The 18,372-nt window shown below is 40.5% G+C and overlaps 1 protein-coding gene across 5 annotated transcripts in view; it reads left to right on the forward strand.

Moving 5' to 3' along the window:
• Nucleotides 1-18,372, forward strand: part of RASGRF2 (Ras protein specific guanine nucleotide releasing factor 2) — a 121,813-nt gene that overhangs the window by 53,022 nt on the left and 50,419 nt on the right. For 2 of the 5 annotated variants that reach the window (XM_058043574.1, XM_058043575.1), the window contains exons 8-15: nt 722-831; nt 2,954-3,072; nt 7,629-7,789; nt 8,788-8,878; nt 9,653-9,789; nt 12,835-12,917; nt 15,614-15,862; nt 16,612-17,000. In XM_058043574.1, coding sequence (XP_057899557.1) covers nt 722-831; nt 2,954-3,072; nt 7,629-7,789; nt 8,788-8,878; nt 9,653-9,789; nt 12,835-12,917; nt 15,614-15,862; nt 16,612-17,000 — 1,339 coding nt within the window. The remainder of the gene's footprint in view (nt 1-721; nt 832-2,953; nt 3,073-7,628; nt 7,790-8,787; nt 8,879-9,652; nt 9,790-12,834; nt 12,918-15,613; nt 15,863-16,611; nt 17,001-18,372) is intronic. The other 3 variants (XM_058043576.1, XM_058043577.1, XM_058043578.1) reach the window with 2 other exon arrangements.

The raw sequence follows: 18,372 nt of genomic DNA on the forward strand, positions 1-18,372 counted from the left end.
TTTACTGTGATCTGCCTGGAGTAGACATTTTCTGCTGTTTTAAGATGTCTGTGAAGCACTGGCATGAGAAATTTATGTCTTTTCCATTTAATCTGACATTTTGCTCATCAGAGGAATAGTGAACCCTCTCAGTTTGTGCAGTTATTGGAAAGCCAGATAGAGAAAAAAAAAATAAAAGGGGCATCAGTGACACTTATGCTGAGGGTAGTTACTCGTATTACCCTAAGGAGCCATTAGCACCTGCAACAATACTTTTTTAATTTTTGAAGTGTTATATTTTAAAGTTTTTGCGGATTTGGGGTTTCTTTGGGTTGAGTTGAAGCCAGGTCAAAGGAGGGAAGGAAATGGTCCTGTTCCTGGGTGATGAGGAATGTTATTATGTCATTGCTGGTGACTCTCCACATGAGCATTATTTTGCCTCTCCTCCTACATAAATCTTGTTGTGTCAGACCAGTTATGCTGCACCATCACTTGGTTAAAAGCTCTGAAGGGTCCTTCTTTCTGTGGTTAAAAGCTCTGAAGGGTCCTTGTTACCCTGTAGCCTTTAATAATCAAATACTGGACATTCTTCCATCTCCTTTTGTGCAATGTGAATGTTACCTGAATGCGGCCAGGTCACCTGTTATTTTCAATGTCAAAAGAAATTTACATGCTCATAATCTATTAAAATTGAGGGAAGGTATATATGGATTTACTGATATTGTATCTTACTGGTTTCAAGATTCCCAGATATATTATAACACTTCATGAACTTTTGGCTCACACACCACATGAACACGTTGAGAGAAAAAGCCTTGAATTTGCTAAATCTAAACTAGAGGAACTTTCAAGGTAAGATTTTTCTACCTTATCTCTGATTATTTTGAATTGAAGGTTTTGAAAAGAAAAACCAGTTTTCTTTATTTTTACTTGTTTTTGCTCTTTTAAAAATATATGCATTGTAAAGAAAAGGATCAAACCCAAAATAGAAGATAATGAAAAATAACAAAAATATCTCAGTGTAATATTTTGTCTGTTCTATTTTTTTTTTTTCTTTTTGGCAAATTTAAATCTCCAAGTGTCTCCTTTTATTTTGGTTAGGGAGAATTGAAATCACTATAGAAACCACCTACTCCTGGGTTATGAACAGAGCAGTTCTCTTTACATAAAGAAATTTTATTTTTCTTAATTTAAAGAGAGAAGAGCATTTTAAATAATTATGGTCTTGGAAAGCACCTAGTTCTCTGTCTGTGTTATAATTTTAGTGTGCTAGTGTGCAAAGTGAATTTCATATTTGCTTTAAATCATGCCAGATAAGCAGGAACTAAAGATATATTCTGAGAACTTTTGCTCCCTGTGGAAACCTGCACAATGAAGCTCTTCCTGAACCCCCAGACCTCTCTCAGATGTTCCTCTCATCAGCCCAGTGGGAAATGTGTTTCTCCTCTCTGGGAAATGCAGTTTTCTGCTGAGAACAAAGAGACCATGAGTGAACTCCAGGATATAAATATTCAGTGTCTGGAGTATTCACTTAAGATGGGCTTGGAGAATATTTACTTGTAAAAGATCTGCACGAGCAGATAAATCAGCTCTGGACTGGCTTCATCACATAAGTCAGAGTTCACTGCTGATGCATCTGATTCACCACTGAACACTCAGAATGTCTGTGGAGTCTGAGACTGACTGATCCTCTCTGCTCATAAAGTCAGTAGAGACCATAAATGTAAAATTAACTGACTCATTTCCATCCCTTTAAGGTAGTTCTGAGGGAGGAGGAGATTCCAGGAAGTGCAGTCCAGCCTCACTTTAGGAAAATATAATTGCAAGAGGCATATAAACTCCTGGATTTGTTTCAGCACCAAAAAAAAAAAAAAAAAAAAAAAATTATAAAATCTGTATTTTTCTCTGTAAGGGGAGAATGCCTATAGGAAGAACAATAAGGAAAAGGACATGTGGAAATATCAAAGCTGTGGTTGTTGAAGGAAAGGAAAGGAAAGGAAAGGAAAGGAAAGGAAAGGAAAGGAAAGGAAAGGAAAGGAAAGGAAAGGAAAGGAAAGGAAAGGAAAGGAAAGGAAAGGAAAGGAAAGGAAAGGAAAGGAAAGGAAAGGAAAGGAAAGGAAAGGAAAGGAAAGGAAAGGAAAGGAAAGGAAAGGAAAGGAAGGAAAGGAAAGGAAAGGAAAGGGGAAAGGAAAGGAAAGGAAAGGAAAGGAAAGGAAAGGAAAGGAAAGGAAAGGAAAGGAAAGGAAAGGAAAGGAAAGGAAAGGAAAGGAAAGGAAAGGAAAGGAAAGGAAAGGAAAGGAAAGGAAAGGAAAGGAAAGGAAAAGGAAAGGAAAGGAAAGGAAAGGGGAAAGGGAAAGGGGAAAGGAAAGGGGAAAGGAAAGGGGAAAGGAAAGGGGAAAGGAAAGGGGAAAGGAAAGGGGAAAGGAAAGGGAAAGGAAAGGGGAAAGGAAAGGGGAAAGGAAAGGGGAAAGGAAAGGGGAAAGGAAAGGGGAAAGGAAAGGGGAAAGGAAAGGGGAAAGGAAAGGGGAAAGGAAAGGAAAGGGGAAAGGAAAGGGGAAAGGAAAGAATACATTGAATTTCTATCCTGAAACAGGGACAGAGGAGGGACCCTAAAGCCATGGAAAGGAAATCTTAAATATGCCCTACACAATTCTAGGCAACACTTTCCTGTTTGTGCACTAAGGATCAGGTTCTCTTCTATCAGCTGTGAAGTGCTTTGTGGCTCGGTGGCATCTGTCAGATGTGCTCAGGAACAGTCACTAATCTGCCAAATTGGCTCCACTGCTGAAAAATCAAAATGATCACAAGAATGGTTTGAAAAGGAGTGGAAAAAAGGCAGGAGACCTGCGCTGGAGTGATGAGGCACTGGGTGGGTAGATCTGTAGCAGGTGGTGAAGGGCATGCACTGTGTCTTCAGAGACTCAGCAGGTGTGAGGCCGTTTTGGGAGATAAAGTGCATTTTTGTCCCCAACAGAGTGATGCACGACGAGGTGAGTGACACAGAGAACATCCGGAAGAACCTGGCCATAGAGAGGACCATAGTGGAGGGCTGTGACATATTGCTAGATACCAGCCAAACCTTTATACGCCAAGGTAAGACATTCCTCTGCAAAGCTGCCCAAAGATCATGAAAATACTGCACTGAAGGCAGCTCACACTGCCGTCATCAGGCTGGGCACTGCACTGGGCACTTGTCAGCATCCTGAGCCTGCCCCCTGTCCCTGCAGGGCGAGTTACAAAGTGCCCTGAAAACAGGTGATTTTGGGCTGTGGTTGGACCTCAGTTCTGTGCTGCTTTCTGCAGAAAAATCAGCAGCACGTGAGTGGCAAAGCCCCCATGAGATTGTGATTCACATTCTGCCTGGACTGTGGTCCCAAGCGGATGGAGAAGGGGAAGAGCAGCACTCTTCCCCTCTCTGTCTATTGATGGCAGCTTTGGAAACTCTTTCTGTTGAAAATCAGTTACAGCAGAGGTGGAATTTGTTGTTAAGTTCCCAAAACTCTGCTAGAATAACATTTCCATTTTAAATAAGGGATTTTAAATAAGGGGACAGGGGTTTTTGCCAGGAACTGCAAATTGGTTGCAATTCTTACTTGGTGATGTTTACTTTTAGCTGCTATTTTTCTCCCATTTATATAATATTTTACTTTTGGATCTCTTGAAGCCAGTTACTGGGTTTGTACAAAATAGCTACAGATCTGTACTGCAGGATTATGACAGGTTTTGCTCCTTTGTGCTGAAAAGCATTAAAAATACTCAGGGAAGGTTAGGAATATAATTAGGTGCATCCCTTCCTCAAACTTTTCCAGATAACCTCAGCAGAACATCTGGTATTTGATGGGGCCATATTGCACTTGGTAATTAATAGGCTTTCCGTACATTTTGTAATGCATTTTATGCTATTTCTGTAGTTATGTGGCCAAACTATGAATTTCTCTAATAACTTCCAATATTATTTTTACAGTACACTAACAATATTGTTTTTACAAACCCTATTAAATTACTTGATTCTTCATTACATGCATTCATTTTAATCTCTGAGGTGTTTTAAGAGTTATGAATATGGCTTTCAGGAAAAAACCAAGTTGTTTTGCACCCACAGCCAAAAATTATAATGCTGTGATTATCCCAGGTTGACTTGTACTATGAAATCTAATTAAAGTTTAGAATTTTTTTAAAGATTATTACAATATGTAATACAAATATGTATTTTTATTTATTGGGGTTCTCCCATTAAGACTGACTGACAGTGTTTTGATCTGTGTACCCACTGCTTCAAAAGTAAAATTTAGAATTTTTTTCTGTGGGAATCAATCTGTACAAATTACTGTTGTCTTGTTAGTCCCAAGACCAAACCCTGTAAGTAAATTAAATCCAGATTTATTTCTAGGCACACAGTCAGAGGGCAGTGGTCAGGAGTCTGTGTTACAGAAGGTTGTATCGGCTTATCTGGTGGAACATCCACTGCCTGTGATTCTTGAAAGGGCAGAAATCTGAATAAAGCAAATGAAGTAATGGAGCCCATTTTCCTTTTACATCTGACAGTGGGGTCACGTTGGCATGGTGTCCATCTCCTCTGGTTTCAGTAAGGCTTCCATTTGTTGTCTTGATTAATGTAGATGGGCGCAGGAACCTCTTTTCCAGCTTAAAACAGGAGAGAGGAGCCACTACCTTTATTCAGGCTTTTTTTGTGGATGTTAATGGCAACTTTTTTATGTGTTACAGACTTATTATTTTTAAGAAGAGATTGATTCTGTTGAGTTGTGCATGTTGAGAGCACAGGAACTGTCCCTGGAAGTGTTTTGCAATGCTGATTGTGAATTCTCATTTGAGTTCCTTGGGGTCTGATTTTCCCTGCCTCTCACTTAGGTACAGATTTTATAGTCAGGCACGCAAACAAGTGAGGAATGTTTTCTTTGTGAGGCTGAAGGACACTCAGGGAGTCTGAAATGTGTTGACATACAAACAGCTGAGCACCCCAAGCCCCTCTGTTGCCTTCAAACACTCTGATGCTTCTACCATCAGCTGCTGTGAATTTACCTCTGCTGATAAAGATATTGTAACCACAAACTCATGCTGAAGCTGGAAGGGACTTTGGAAATTACCTGTTCCAGTCTCAAAGCAGCACCAGCTGGAGGAGGTTGGCTTCTGCCATGCCCAGTCAGTATTTTATTCTTTCCAAGGACAAAGAGACCACAGCCTCCCTGAATGAGCAACCTCTTCCAGTGTTTAACACTCTGAGAAGTAAAAAAGGCCAAAAACCTCCAGCATGGGGAAAGCCAGACTGAGCTGGTAAATCAGACAGCTCAGTGTAGACTTCTGAATGCTTGGGTTTGTTTGTAAATCCAGCCTTTTATATTCCTTGGATTGAGCAAAGGCTCAGAAGGGTGAAGCATTAAAGTGCTGAAAGTGCTTAAGGCCTGAGGCTGGATAAAAATTCATGGGATTACACTATCGTCCAAACTGTACTGTTAATGAATGTTCTAAAATTAGCTTCACTTGCTCATTGCATCTGTACATTGGCCAATCGTGACCATTTTTTTTTCCTTAAGAGGAAAAAATCTGTGGTAGAGCCAATGCCCAGTTTTGTTAACCACTAAAGCCTGATGAGAATGCCCAAGGTCCTTGCTTGGGGTCAGCCATGCAGTATGTGTAGGAGATGTGTTCCTCTCTGCACGTTTGAAATAGATAAAATGCAGTCTGTGTTTTCTGCTTTTAGAGAGAGGTTTGCTCTCTATTACCTTATTAACAGTGTTTCAGCTCTGTGCAAGAATATTGTTTAACCTAAGCCCATTATGGCATTACAGAGCATGTTAGTCCTGAAAGCATTCCAATGAAAGTAAAAATAAATAAATAAACAAAAATTACTAGTGGCCTTACTTCTGTAAGAATATCATATTTATAGATACTATTATTATTACTAAGCAAAGCAGAAACAAAATGTACAGATTGGATATTGCTTCCCTAAATGTGTAGATGGAATTTTAGGGCTAAAAGTACCCAGGGAATTTTGTCTGGGAGTTGTTTTGAACATGCTGGCCTTGCAGCGTGGCTTGAGGGACAGTCAGTGTAACACAGAAAAGTCATGGTTCCAACACATGGAAATGATCTCCTCCCTCTCTCCGACAGCTGAGGCAGGTTGGCTGCTTGTCCAGGGGAAATGCACAACAGCCAGTAAATATTTATGGGTTTGGGTCAGAATGTAAGTGAATCTGAAATGTTCCAAACTCCTCTGCAAAATTCTAGAGCATAACTTCACTGTTGTGTTTCGGTGACACAAGTTGTGTTATACATTTAGTCTAAGTGTGAAATGTCTGTCAGAGAACACTGTTCTCTGGCAAATTTACTGCTGTGTAATTTCCCATGTCAGTAGAGCTTTATATATTAATAATTTAAGACTACTTAAATATATATAGAGAGAGCTAAGTGTAGAAAAAATGTAGATAAATAGCACCTTTCTCAGTTACTGCAATTTCTCTGTTTGTTAATTTAAGATTGCGTATGTGAACTTTCAGAAAGATAATCCTTTTGACAACACAGAGTAAGAGTTGCTAATCTAATATTCCATGGATAATTCTGTCAGGCTGACATTGTGTCAGGGTGCCACCACTACTTTGAGCTTTGATGCAGCTGTGCCACTTCGTATCTGGAAGGGGCAGGTCAGAGCCTTCTCCTCCTGCTTGTTGTGCTGTGCAGCTCCCTTTTGCATCATCAGTTTCCTGGTGCTTTCATGACATTGCTCCTATCAGGGAGCTAAGTCAGCTGCCTCATCCCAGCATTGCTTTCATGCTGCTTTAGCTGTGTGAGTACCTGATGCTGGAACAAGGCACGAGCCAGTGTAAAGGTAATAGTGAGGAGAGATGTGTGGGAAGGAGACTAGGAGGTCTCTTGGCTGCCCTGTCTGCTAACAGCAAGTTGTATGGTTAGAAATATTTCTGTTTAATCTACAGAGGAGTTGCACTTCACTGCCAAATTTAACTCCTGCTTCAAATTTGGAGGTGATACACATGGTGGGATCAATCTGGAAAAGTTGGTCACAGACTGAGATGTGAAACAGCAAGAGAAGCAGAGCTGTCCCCAGCCTGGAGCTCTGCAAAGCAAAATTCAGGCTTATGCAAGCAGGTTCAATTTAGTTCGGGAGTGTTTTACTGGCAACACATTTCAGATGAGCTGTGGAGCACTGACAATTATGCAGTATGAGATGAGAAGAAGAGATATGCTTCATTTCCATCTCTCTTGTACATGGGCACACACACAAACTCTTTTCCGTCAAAAAGAACTTTCCATTCTCTGTCTCTTTGGTTTGGAAGTGTCTTTTGCAAGTGTAGTGGCTGTCAGAGTGGTGTTTGCTGTTCAGCCGCGTTTTCTGATCAATGGCCTCTTGGTGTGTTTAATTGCCTAATCAGCCCTGGATCTAATCCTGCCATGTACACAAGTGTTAGTCTAGACTGTACTTGAGTCTATTTATGATAACAAAAAAAGGGAATTGTAAAAAAGAGATTGACTCGTTCTTGAAAGAGACGCTGATACACATTGATACTGGAATGAAGAGTTGTGTTAATAATATAATAGTGTTCAATGAATTAACAGTTTGAACATTACCTACTAAATATTATTGTAATACATGAATTTTGCACCTTCATTACCAGGTTCCCTTATCCAGGTCCCCTCAGTTGAGAGGGGAAAGCTGAGTAAAGTTCGCCTGGGCTCATTGTCTTTGAAGAAAGAAGGAGAAAGACAATGCTTCTTGTTTACAAAACACTTCTTAATTTGTACAAGAAGTTCAGGAGGAAAACTGCATCTTCTTAAGGTATGGACTTCATATTATGATTTAATTGTATTAAATTTAAATGTTGGCAGTTCATCTTTGGTGAACTGCCAACATTTTGCTGTTTTATGGGTTTCATGTGAGCTTTGCATTAGTGGTTATAAACAAAAGTGGGGTAGTGCACAATGTTTAGCTGCTTTATCTTTTCATTGCAAATAATAGAATTCAGTAAATTTCCTTTTATTAGACCCAGTTAATTCTAGTAAACTGGAGATTAGAAACAAGGCATTGATGTATCTATTTGTTTGAAGTGGTGAATAAATTCAGTGTATGTAGCACTGAATTTAAGTCAGTTTTCAGTGCATAAATCAGTCAGTACAACCCTGCAGAATTGCCAAAGAACATTTTCCAGAGCTCTAATAAAATTAATTTTCAAAGTCAATTCAGTTTTCATGAACAGCATGTTCTCTTAAAATAAAATGTCATCTAAGAACAATCTAGTTATATTTGTTGAGAATCTGTCTTTCATAGTGCTGGCTTGTGGGTACGGAGATGTTGATAGTTCATGGAGTGGGTTATGTTGAATGGAATTTTAATTTGGCATACCAAGAGGTTATTAAGGGTCATGTACTTTACCACTTTGCACCTCTTACATAGTTCAAGTACTTATGCAAAATAAATAGAGTCTAACAGAACCTTTAAGAAAACTTGTTTGTATTTCACTTACATTCAGAAGATGAAATTCTGGTTCATTTTTTTGGAACTTGTGAGCAAGTCTGTGTGTGCCATAAATTAAAGCATGGTAAAAGTGAAAGAAGTTTTGTGCATTGTACTATTAATCTGCTGGATTCGGAAAAACATTATATTTAATCAGTTTGAATTTAGTTCTTTAAGGAAAAAATGTGCATCATGAAATTGATGTATCTTCCTTAGAGCTCTGAGTAATGTAAAATGTTAGAGTCAGGCCTGTCAACGTTTAAAAAAACCTGTGACAAATGGGAATAAATAACATTTGTGTGAAATGTGCTTTGTTTCCACAGACAGGAGGTGTTCTGTCTCTGATAGAATGCACTCTGGTCGAGGAGACAGAAGCGAGTGATGATGATTGTAAGTTAAATTCAGCTGTCAGTAGTAAGTACAGTTTCTAGTTTCCTAAAATTAGTACCCTTTTCTATTTTTTTCATAAGAGCAAATAGATATGTTGTTGTGAAACCAGTAGAATACAGTGTAAAACTCATCCATTAAAATTGCTGTTCTACTAATGGACATGCTGGCTTGGATGGGGCGTTGTTTTGTTGTATTTGTTCCTGCTGTTAACACCCCTTACTGGATTTTCAAAAGGGTTGGCTGGAGAAATGTGGCTTTTGTATTCAAGCTCACCCAGAGCATCTCAGGAAAAAAAATTTTTTTTGAAAATTAAAAAAAAAGGAAATAAGCCTTAAATAAGCTGCATAATAATTTGCTTTCTGGAATACATGGGAGTTGACTGATTTGGAAGAATTAATGGGAACTTTTGGCCTTGGGCTCCCCACAAATCTGGAGTGCAAGATTATTCAAATGGCATTACAAAATACAGTCTCAGGCTGATTTTATTGTTACTCCTTTTGTTTTCCATCCTGCAGTTTGTCAAGTTTTGCACTTGAATTGTGAAAGTAGTTTTATTAATTTGAGTGATACTTGTATGGTGAGGATGTATTAGCATAAAAGTGTTATAAGCAACTGTATATTGAAGAGCAAATCCCAATATGTGAACAACAAAATGAGTTGTTGGGTACCTAATTGGATTTGCTCTTTATCAGCAAGATGTTTTATAGCTTTTCCATTGTAAATGAAATCACTGTTTTCTTTGCCCTATGCTGTGATGTTTCATGGTGTGACTTTTTTTCTCCCCCTCTGGCTCTAAAGCAAAAGGCTCTGGGCAAGTGTTTGGACACTTGGATTTCAAGCTGATAGTGGAGCCCACGGATGCTCCTCCTTTCACTGTTGTCCTTTTGGCCCCATCACGGCAGGAGAAAGCTGCGTGGACAAGTGACATCAGCCAGGTACCTCAGTGCTTCTCTTTCTTGGTTTGAAAAGCTAGGTGACTGCTGAGGGAGGCAGGAGCCTCCCTTGGAATGGAAAATGCAAACCCCCTCCCTCTGATTTATTGTAATTTTGAAACTAAGAGACTCTCAGGCAAAGATATGGGAGCAGGAATAACAGTTCTGTACCAGGAAAATTAACAATACAAATGCAATAGCACAGAACAACCCGCAGCCAGAGCGCTCACAGTCCCTGCCCCTGAGTGCCAGGGGGTGCCCCAGCCCCATCCCACGGGGGCTCAGCCCTCCTGCAGCCCCAGCTGTGGCTCTGCTGCAGCAGGGATCCTGCACAAGGGGGGAGTTTTCCTCTGCAGCTCCAGGGCTGCTGCAGATGGGCCTGGGCTCCCTCTGGCCATGCAGGGCAGCAGAAAGCTGCTCCTCTGGCAGCGCAGGGGGCAGAGGCTGCTGGGGTGTCCCAAAGCTCAGATTGGATCCAGGCAGGAATGCTTGGCTCCTCCCCTGGGCGGGGCATCTCCCCGTGGGATGGTGGGATTGGCTCAGCCCTGCAGGGACACTCCCTGGCCGTGGACAGGAGACGGTGAATAATGAATGGGCCATGGACAGAAGGTGATTGATAATGAATGGGCCGTGGACAGAAGGTGATTAATAATGAATGGACCATGGACAGCAGAGAGCTCCTGGAGGGAGGATTGGCTGTGGGAGAGATAAAGAACAACTGCCCCATGGACAGCAGAGAACTGCCCCAGCTCTGACAGGTGGGAATGGAACACACACCCCCATTTCCAACCTAAGACCTTTTCTCACCTGGTTTTGGTGAGGTCTTCCTTCAATCTGAGCTTCTGAAAAGCAGCCTGACACAGGGGTGATGAACACCTTTGATTTGCTGTGAAAAACCATTAGTGCTGCCTGTTCTCCTCAAAATTCTGTCATTGCATTTGAGTCACCAGGGAAGTGTGTTTCTCAAAAACAGAGATGGTGTATAAATTTCAAAATTGTCCATCAACAAACATAGTGGTAAGCATTTTTATGTATAAGGAGAGCCCATCTAGACACCTATTTTGATTCAAGAAGAAGGTTTATTCATGTATTGATTTATATATGATTTTCATACAGATCAAAACCACCTGAGTCCTAGCATGAAAGTGATACCATATCACATCACAAATGAAGTAAGAAAATGGGCTAAATTCTTTTTTCCACCAAAAATGAATGCTAACAAACCATTATAAATAATTGCTGAGCATTCTGACAGTGTGCAGGAACTGTCAATGTTGTGAATAAACAAAAAGGGTATTTAAATTTTTTTAAATGTCAGGGATACGTTGTTGGGGTTTTATGAAATTGCTTTTTACTTGAAACATAATAGACAAACTTTGTCATAATCTATTTGTGGAAAGAGGTTGAATGCAAAAAAAAAACCTAACAAAACAAAACCCCTGAACTTCCAGCTAACCAGAGCTAAATCAAGGCTATTTGTGTTTTGTTTATGCACACAAACAAGAACATACGTCTCTCATAGTTCTGAATTCAGGTCCTATCCTCTATTAATTTAGAGAGAAATAGCTGATTAGAGGAATATCAGCATGGAATGTCATGCATTTCCAAAGTTGCTATCATTGCTGGCAACATCTCTAGATGAATCATCATCATAATGAGGAGAAATTGCTTAAAAAATAAGAATTCTGACTTATTTTGTGCCAGATTAACATTTTTGAAAGGACAAAAATATGCAAATAAAAATCTCAAAATACAGTATGAGCTACAACTTGCTGTCTTACAGACTGACCTGGTTGGAGAATTTTTTACAAAACAGATTTTCGGGAAATTATTGTTGTTCCATTGATATGTAAAATTACTGGAGTAATTTCCTGGCGCAGATAGACCATTTAAGAATGCTACTAAGTCCATTCTTAGCCTAAATTATAATAATTTTAAAAATCATCTGATACCATGATTGGTGCTAAGGGCTTCTTTGAACTATTTCAAGGTCAAATAGGGGAAATATAAGTACTTCTATTAAATGTGTTTCTCACTGCTTTTAGGTAATGATTTGAGAAAATCATACTGTGAATTACTGCAGCTGCACTTTCCAAATAATCCTAAAATCCTGAATTGAAACCTGCATAAAACTGCATAGATGATATTTTAAATTTAAAACTATAGATGTAATCTAAACCTGAAGAGGCCTGTGATTATCAGGCTTGAGCAACCCTGTATCAGTCATTGGTTTGAAATGAAATGTTCCACAGCCTGAAGGCAACATGTATTCTTGAAGTCAGGATAAATGTGTGAGATAATTTCTGGAACTCCTTTTTACTGATGTAAGGAGATTGTCCATATATTTAAAAAAAATTATAATTATATATGTGTACATATATATTTATATATATACGTATTAATAAAAGTAGAAAGTGTAATGAAGACAAGAGCCCTGTAGGGTTTGGTAGAGGTCCAACCCCTTCGCCAGCTCTGTTCCCTTCTTTGGGCTCATCTAAACTACACAAAACTGCACTTAAAAGTCCCTCCTAATTCCCAGCCTCAAACATTTATACAAGGGTTTGCAGGGAGCAGCTTGGACAGCTTCCTCACAGCTGCATTTCGCAAGGAGCACCACTTGAATTTGTTTTTACAAATGTGTTTCTGGAAGCTTTTATATTCCCTCATAGTCTTTTGCACAGAGGTAGAGGTTAAGGTATTACCATACCCCTTGGAGTATAAATCCTTCTGACTTTCTTGTGGTCTTGATTTCTTAAGCTTACACTCTTTCAGGAAACACTAGAAATAATGAGTTTTGTTCCCTTTCAAAGGAAATATCACTTCCAACTCAAAGTACTTAATCATGTGGAAAAGAAAAGGTTTCTGAACTGAATACCCTGAGAGGCAAAGGCTAGAGAAGCATGTCGACTCTAATTCTTGCATCGCTGCTTTTCATTTGAGAGAATACCTTGTCCTAATCAGCCCATACCCTGCAAAAGCTGTGCTTTGAGCTTATAGGGATATGAAAAGTGTTTTGCCTTTAACAGTTTTCAACGTTTATTTCCACAGTGCATTGATAATATAAGGTGCAATGGATTAATGACAATAGTGTTTGAAGAAAACTCCAAAGTCACAGTGCCACATATGATCAAGTAAGTGCAACAGAGAACAAAATAGATTGTTGTGTTTCTTCAATAAAAATTTTAACAAGAGAAAGCATGTGTTTAGAGAATGCAAACCTTTAATTTCTTTTTTCTCACATTTTTGTTGAATGGAACTGATAGTATATTCCAAAGCATATATTTTCAAACTCCTTTCTTGGACTTGTAGGGATCACTCAGAGTGGTAAATTCTCAATTCACAGTGTGGGATCACAACTCAGATTTTTCTAGGTTTTCAGTAGCTGGCTTCAGTTATGCCTCCAATGAATGATTTTGTTCTCAGCTTTTCCTTGTCATTTCATAATTTTATTAGACATTTTTACAATGTCTTCAGAATTTATGTGACTGCAGGCAAGTACCATTTTCAAATGTATTTTGTTATAATAGCCAAAGTTTTTGTTCTCTGTATTTCTGTTATTTCTGTTAAAAAATTACTTTCTCTCATGATTTTAACTGATCACATCAAAGTAGCATCATTGTTTATAAGGCTGCTTCCTTTACCTATGGATTCTCTCAGTTATTTATTGTAATAAGTGTTTTTTGTTTCTAGTGAGATATTTTCAGTACATGATTCCAGATTTTTAACACAGCTTGGATCTTCTGCATACCTCAATTTACATGAGTTTTACTTTTTAGAATCCAATGAATATATAAGTGAATGGAACATAGGGATAGACATAAAGCTATTACTTTTTTCACTATTGTCTGTCACATCTCTTCTGTAGTTGTTTCCTCTCCTCTGTGCTTAGAAATGGGAGAGAGAAAGCATCTGGGAATGCACTGTTAGGGCACACACCTTTGATCCCTGGAAATAAGGCATTTTATTGTCCTCAGATTTATTCCAGGAACTCTCCAGTGTGTAAAAACTTCTGTCACCTGCTGAGTTTTAAAAGTACATTTGTCCCCTTTCCAAGTACAGCAGGACCTCAGTCCCCATGCCAACAGAATATTAATTCTGAAGAACATACAGGACTTTCACAACAAACACAAATTTGGTGTTCTCCTTCTTAAATTTGACTTGTCTGATTTGCAGCACAGTTTGACTTTCAGAGTCAGATGTCATTGGATGATATAAACAAAAAATTGCCACTTTTTGGAGGGCCTAGTTTAAGAAACAAGATTTTGTGGTTGTTGGTTCTTTTATGTAATACAGTGTAGAATTGTGCGGAATATCCTGATCTTTCTTGTGAGAAAATCCAATAATTTATAACAAAATAGGCAGAGAGAGATGGGGTGTATTGAAAGATGCTTTACTTAGTATTCATCCTGTTTATTTACAAACTAGACAAAACAGAATTTGAGGGGAAACCCCTCTCCTATTATGGGTAGGGTTATGTAAATGATTCTCTTTTTATATTTCCAAGCAGAAATTTATTGGTTTTTGATTTTGGTTTTTCAACTAAAATGAAGTTTTTTCTTGGTTTCTGCTTTGAAATTTGAAATGTTTTGTGCTGTTCCCTCTTTCTTCTCTTAAAATCAAAAGTAATTCTTGGAGCTGAAGGCAGGTGTTAATTTGCAGGTAAGCCTTAAACCTAACTAAGGGGTTAATTTTTAAGATCCATTACTTTATTTTAGAAAAAGTTTGATCCCAGCAGAAAACGTTGCAATCAAGTATTCCAAACTGAGATTTTAGTAATATTGACCTATGGGCCACAATGGCCTGAAAGAGACAAGAGGGGACAATTCTGCCACCTGTTCCATTTCAGAAATGTAAGCATGATTAACAGTTTCTTAGGATTTGAGGTGCAAAGCATTTGCCAAAAATAAAATTTAAGTTCCCTTAGTTATGGAAGCATTTTCACCACAAATTAAAAGTTTTCCTGCATTGATGAAACACAATAGTGCATAAATTTTTGCTTCTTTTGTGTTGACAGGAACAGCTAAAGGGGTACCACTCCTTTGATGCCTTGAAAAGCTGCCTAGAACAGAGGCTAGACAGTGTTAAAGGAATAAAGGAGGGATTTATTAAAAGGCCTTCAAAAGACACAACTAGGGCAGTACAAGAGCCCACCTGTGGCTACACCCAAGATGGACTCTGAGTCACAAGTTTTCACACTTTGATGAGCTTTGTTTCATTTCCATATTGGGGGTCATTGTCCAATTCCAGCTCCAGGTTCTGCAGTCCCACCCTCCCAGGTTGCTCCCCTCCATTCCCTGCTGTTTGCACTTTTTGGGGCTGGATCTGCAGTGGTGTCCTTGGTTCTGGAAAAGGATTGTTCTGTGTGACTGGGCTGTGAGGAGAACTGCTGACACTTTATATGGATGACTCCTTGATGAACTGAGAATTGATTATCTAAAGGGTGGTGGTAGACCGAGAGTTGGTGATCTGAAAGATGGATGTACTAGAAATTTGGTGGGGGGAGGGAGGAAATGTTTTTGGAAGGTTTTCATGTTTTCCTGTGTGTTTTTTGTTACATATAGTTGTAGTTTAGTTAATAAAGTTTTCCTTCTATTTCTAAGTAGAGGCCTGCTTTGCTTATTCCTGGTCACATCTCACAGCAGACACCAGAGAGAGTGTATTTTCATAGGAGCACTGGCATTGAGCCAGCGTCAAACCACGACAATGGAGTTCAGAGTTATGTACCAATGCAGTACAGAATCTAGAAAATATGAAAGCTCAAACTGAAGGCATCATCTTAGCCATGATGACTGCTTGGTAAAGTGTTTTAAATTTGACTTTTGCGTAGATCCGACGCCCGTCTTCACAGAGATGACATTGATATTTGCTTCAGCAAGACGCTGAATTCCTGCAAAGTGCCCCAGATCCGCTATGCGAGCGTGGAGCGCCTCCTGGAGCGGCTGACGGACCTGCGGTTCCTGAGCATCGACTTCCTCAACACCTTCCTGCACACCTACCGCATCTTCACCACCGCCGCCGTGGTCCTGGAGAAGCTCTCTGACATCTACAGGCGCCCCTTCACCTCCATTCCTGTCAGGTGAGCCTGGGGTTGGCACCTTCCTGGGACTTCTCTGTCAGAGATTTCTGGGAGAGATGTCACGGCATCGGTCATTGTTCATTTTGTGGGCATTTTTCTCATTGCTTTGTGCTTGTAAATAATCTAAGAGAAAGGTTCTCAGTGTGTAAACAGGACACCAGTTTTATGGAGGGTCTGTCTCAGCTATATGCCCAAGCTTTGAGGATGAAGTGTCACACAGATTTTGCAGTGCTATGCAGATTTGTTTAAAATTGAAGCGTTTTTACTTAAATCTGTTCAGTGTTTGCTACCATGTGTCACATTCACATTCTCTGGAAAAATCCCTTTGCCCAGGGTTTTTCTCCTGGGAAGCTGAGAAGCCTCAGAGAAAAATGAAAACAAATATCTCATTTGCTTCTCCTGTGTTTTGCCGCTTTGGAATGTGTTTGGAGATTGTTTATCCAACAGGTAACTGTTTCATTGGATTCTGCTGTGAGTTGTTTTCACTCTTTGGCCAATCAGTGCCAAGCTGTGTCGGGACTCTGGAGAGAGTAATGGGTTTTCATTATTATCTTTTTAGCATTCTGTAAGTATCCTTTCTGTATTCTTTGGTATACTTACATAGTACAGTATTCTTTAGTATGAAAAAATAATAATAATAATAAATTAGCCTTCTCAGACCAAGAAGTCAGATTGATCATTCCCTCCTTCATTGGGGCACCCCACAAATACAATAACCGTGTTGCTCTTTTTGTGTCTCTGCCTCTCAGGTCCTTGGAGCTGTTCTTTGCCACCAGTCAAAACAACAGAGGGGAGTACCTGGCTGACGGGAAGTCGCCACACCTCTGCCGCAAGTTTTCCTCTCCTCCTCCCCTGTCCCTCTCCAGGACCTCCTCGCCCGCCAGGACGCGCAAGCTCTCCTTGACCTCCCCGCTGAACTCCAGGATCGGCGCCCTGGACCTCTCGGCCTCGTCTGTGGCCAGCAGCCCTACCTCGAGCTACAGCCCGGCCACGTCGCCGCCGCCCACGGGCAGCAAGGCGCCGCTGGACCTGAGCCGGGGGCTGTCGTCCCCTGAGCAGAGCCCGGGCTCGGCCGAGGACAGCCTGGAGAACCCGCGCCTGGACCTCTGCAACAAGCTGAGGAGGAGCATCCGCAGAGGTATTCCATGCCCGCCAGCGTGCTGCTGGCTGCTTGGTAACAATGCATGTGGGCGTTTGCACAGCTCCCTGCCCTTTGCCCAGCCCTCTGGCAGCAGGCAGCAGCTTTATGGAGGTGCCCAGCACCCCAAACCCCACTCTTGTTCACAAGTGCTGTAATAATGGCTGATTCGGTCTATTAGAGAGTGAATTATTTATTTATTTGTTAGACAAAAAACTAACAGGTATAAGACTTTTAACAAACTAATATTACACAGGAATAAGGACAAAAGCAAAACTACTCATTGATATATACAGCATGAGGTTAAAAGGACCTATAAATGTTACAGCTAGTGAAGAAATAATAGAACTTAGGATTCAATGGCTCTTACCATCCAGTTGTTAGTGTGGCACACATGGAGATCCTTTCCCTCAATCCCCAGGGAAGCATCCATGGAATCTGTGTCCAAACTCCAGAGAAAAGTCTCAAACACTTCCAGGGTGTGGGAGGCTTCTGCCTCTGTGGTAACTCGTGTGTCTTTGACAGTTTGTAACACAGTCAGGAACATTTCTTTTATCTCTTCCCACATCTGCTCTCCAGACTGAGATGTTGCTTGTTAGCTGGGGCCTGAGCCCTTTTGGTGCTGGAGATGATCCCTTTTGGGCCTTGCAGCCTGGGTTATCTCTTCACAGCTGCACCCACTGTCTGTGGTAGAGAGGGGAGGACACTCCTGGCACGCTGCTGCTCCTCTGGCCGAGGTTCTGCTGAGCTCTCTGTTCCCAGCCCTTTGCTGCTCCTTCCCAGGAGCAGCAGCATAGCAAAGCCGCAGGATCACAGAATGGTCTGGGCAGCAAGAGACCTTAAGGCTCATCTCATTCTAACCCACAGCACCTTGTCTGTTTTCACTTCAGTGCAGTGTAAGGAGAAAGGCAGAAGAGAATATTTGGTGTCAGTTGTGTTTGCTGAGGTGAGAGATTTTTGAGTTGTACCGCGTACTGCAGGAAGTGAAGTATTAAGTTAAAAAGAAAGACCTAACAGCTTTAACATGTTTGCATAGAGGGCTGGTTTTCCAGGGGGATTCCATCAGTAGTCCAAATAAATAATGCCTTTGATGTGCTCGGTACATTGGTGACATTTGTTCCAGGTGGTGTGAATGTCACCTGGTTATCCCTCCAGAAGGTACAAGTCTAAAATAGATTAATTGCTCCTGAGCAAATGCCTGTTTCCTCTAGGGATTCTGTAAGGCACCTTGAAATAGGTTTTACTTCCAGAGGGCTCAAGCTGGTTGATAAAAGCCTCAGTGTGGGTGTCTAGGGTTGGGAGCATTGTAGTTATAGATGGCAAAGCAAGGAAGTAGCTCCAGTCTCATAGGAAACATAAGTGGACATTATTT

This window comes from Melospiza georgiana, chromosome Z (assembly GCF_028018845.1).
Source record: "Melospiza georgiana isolate bMelGeo1 chromosome Z, bMelGeo1.pri, whole genome shotgun sequence".
Lineage (NCBI taxonomy): Eukaryota > Metazoa > Chordata > Aves > Passeriformes > Passerellidae > Melospiza > Melospiza georgiana.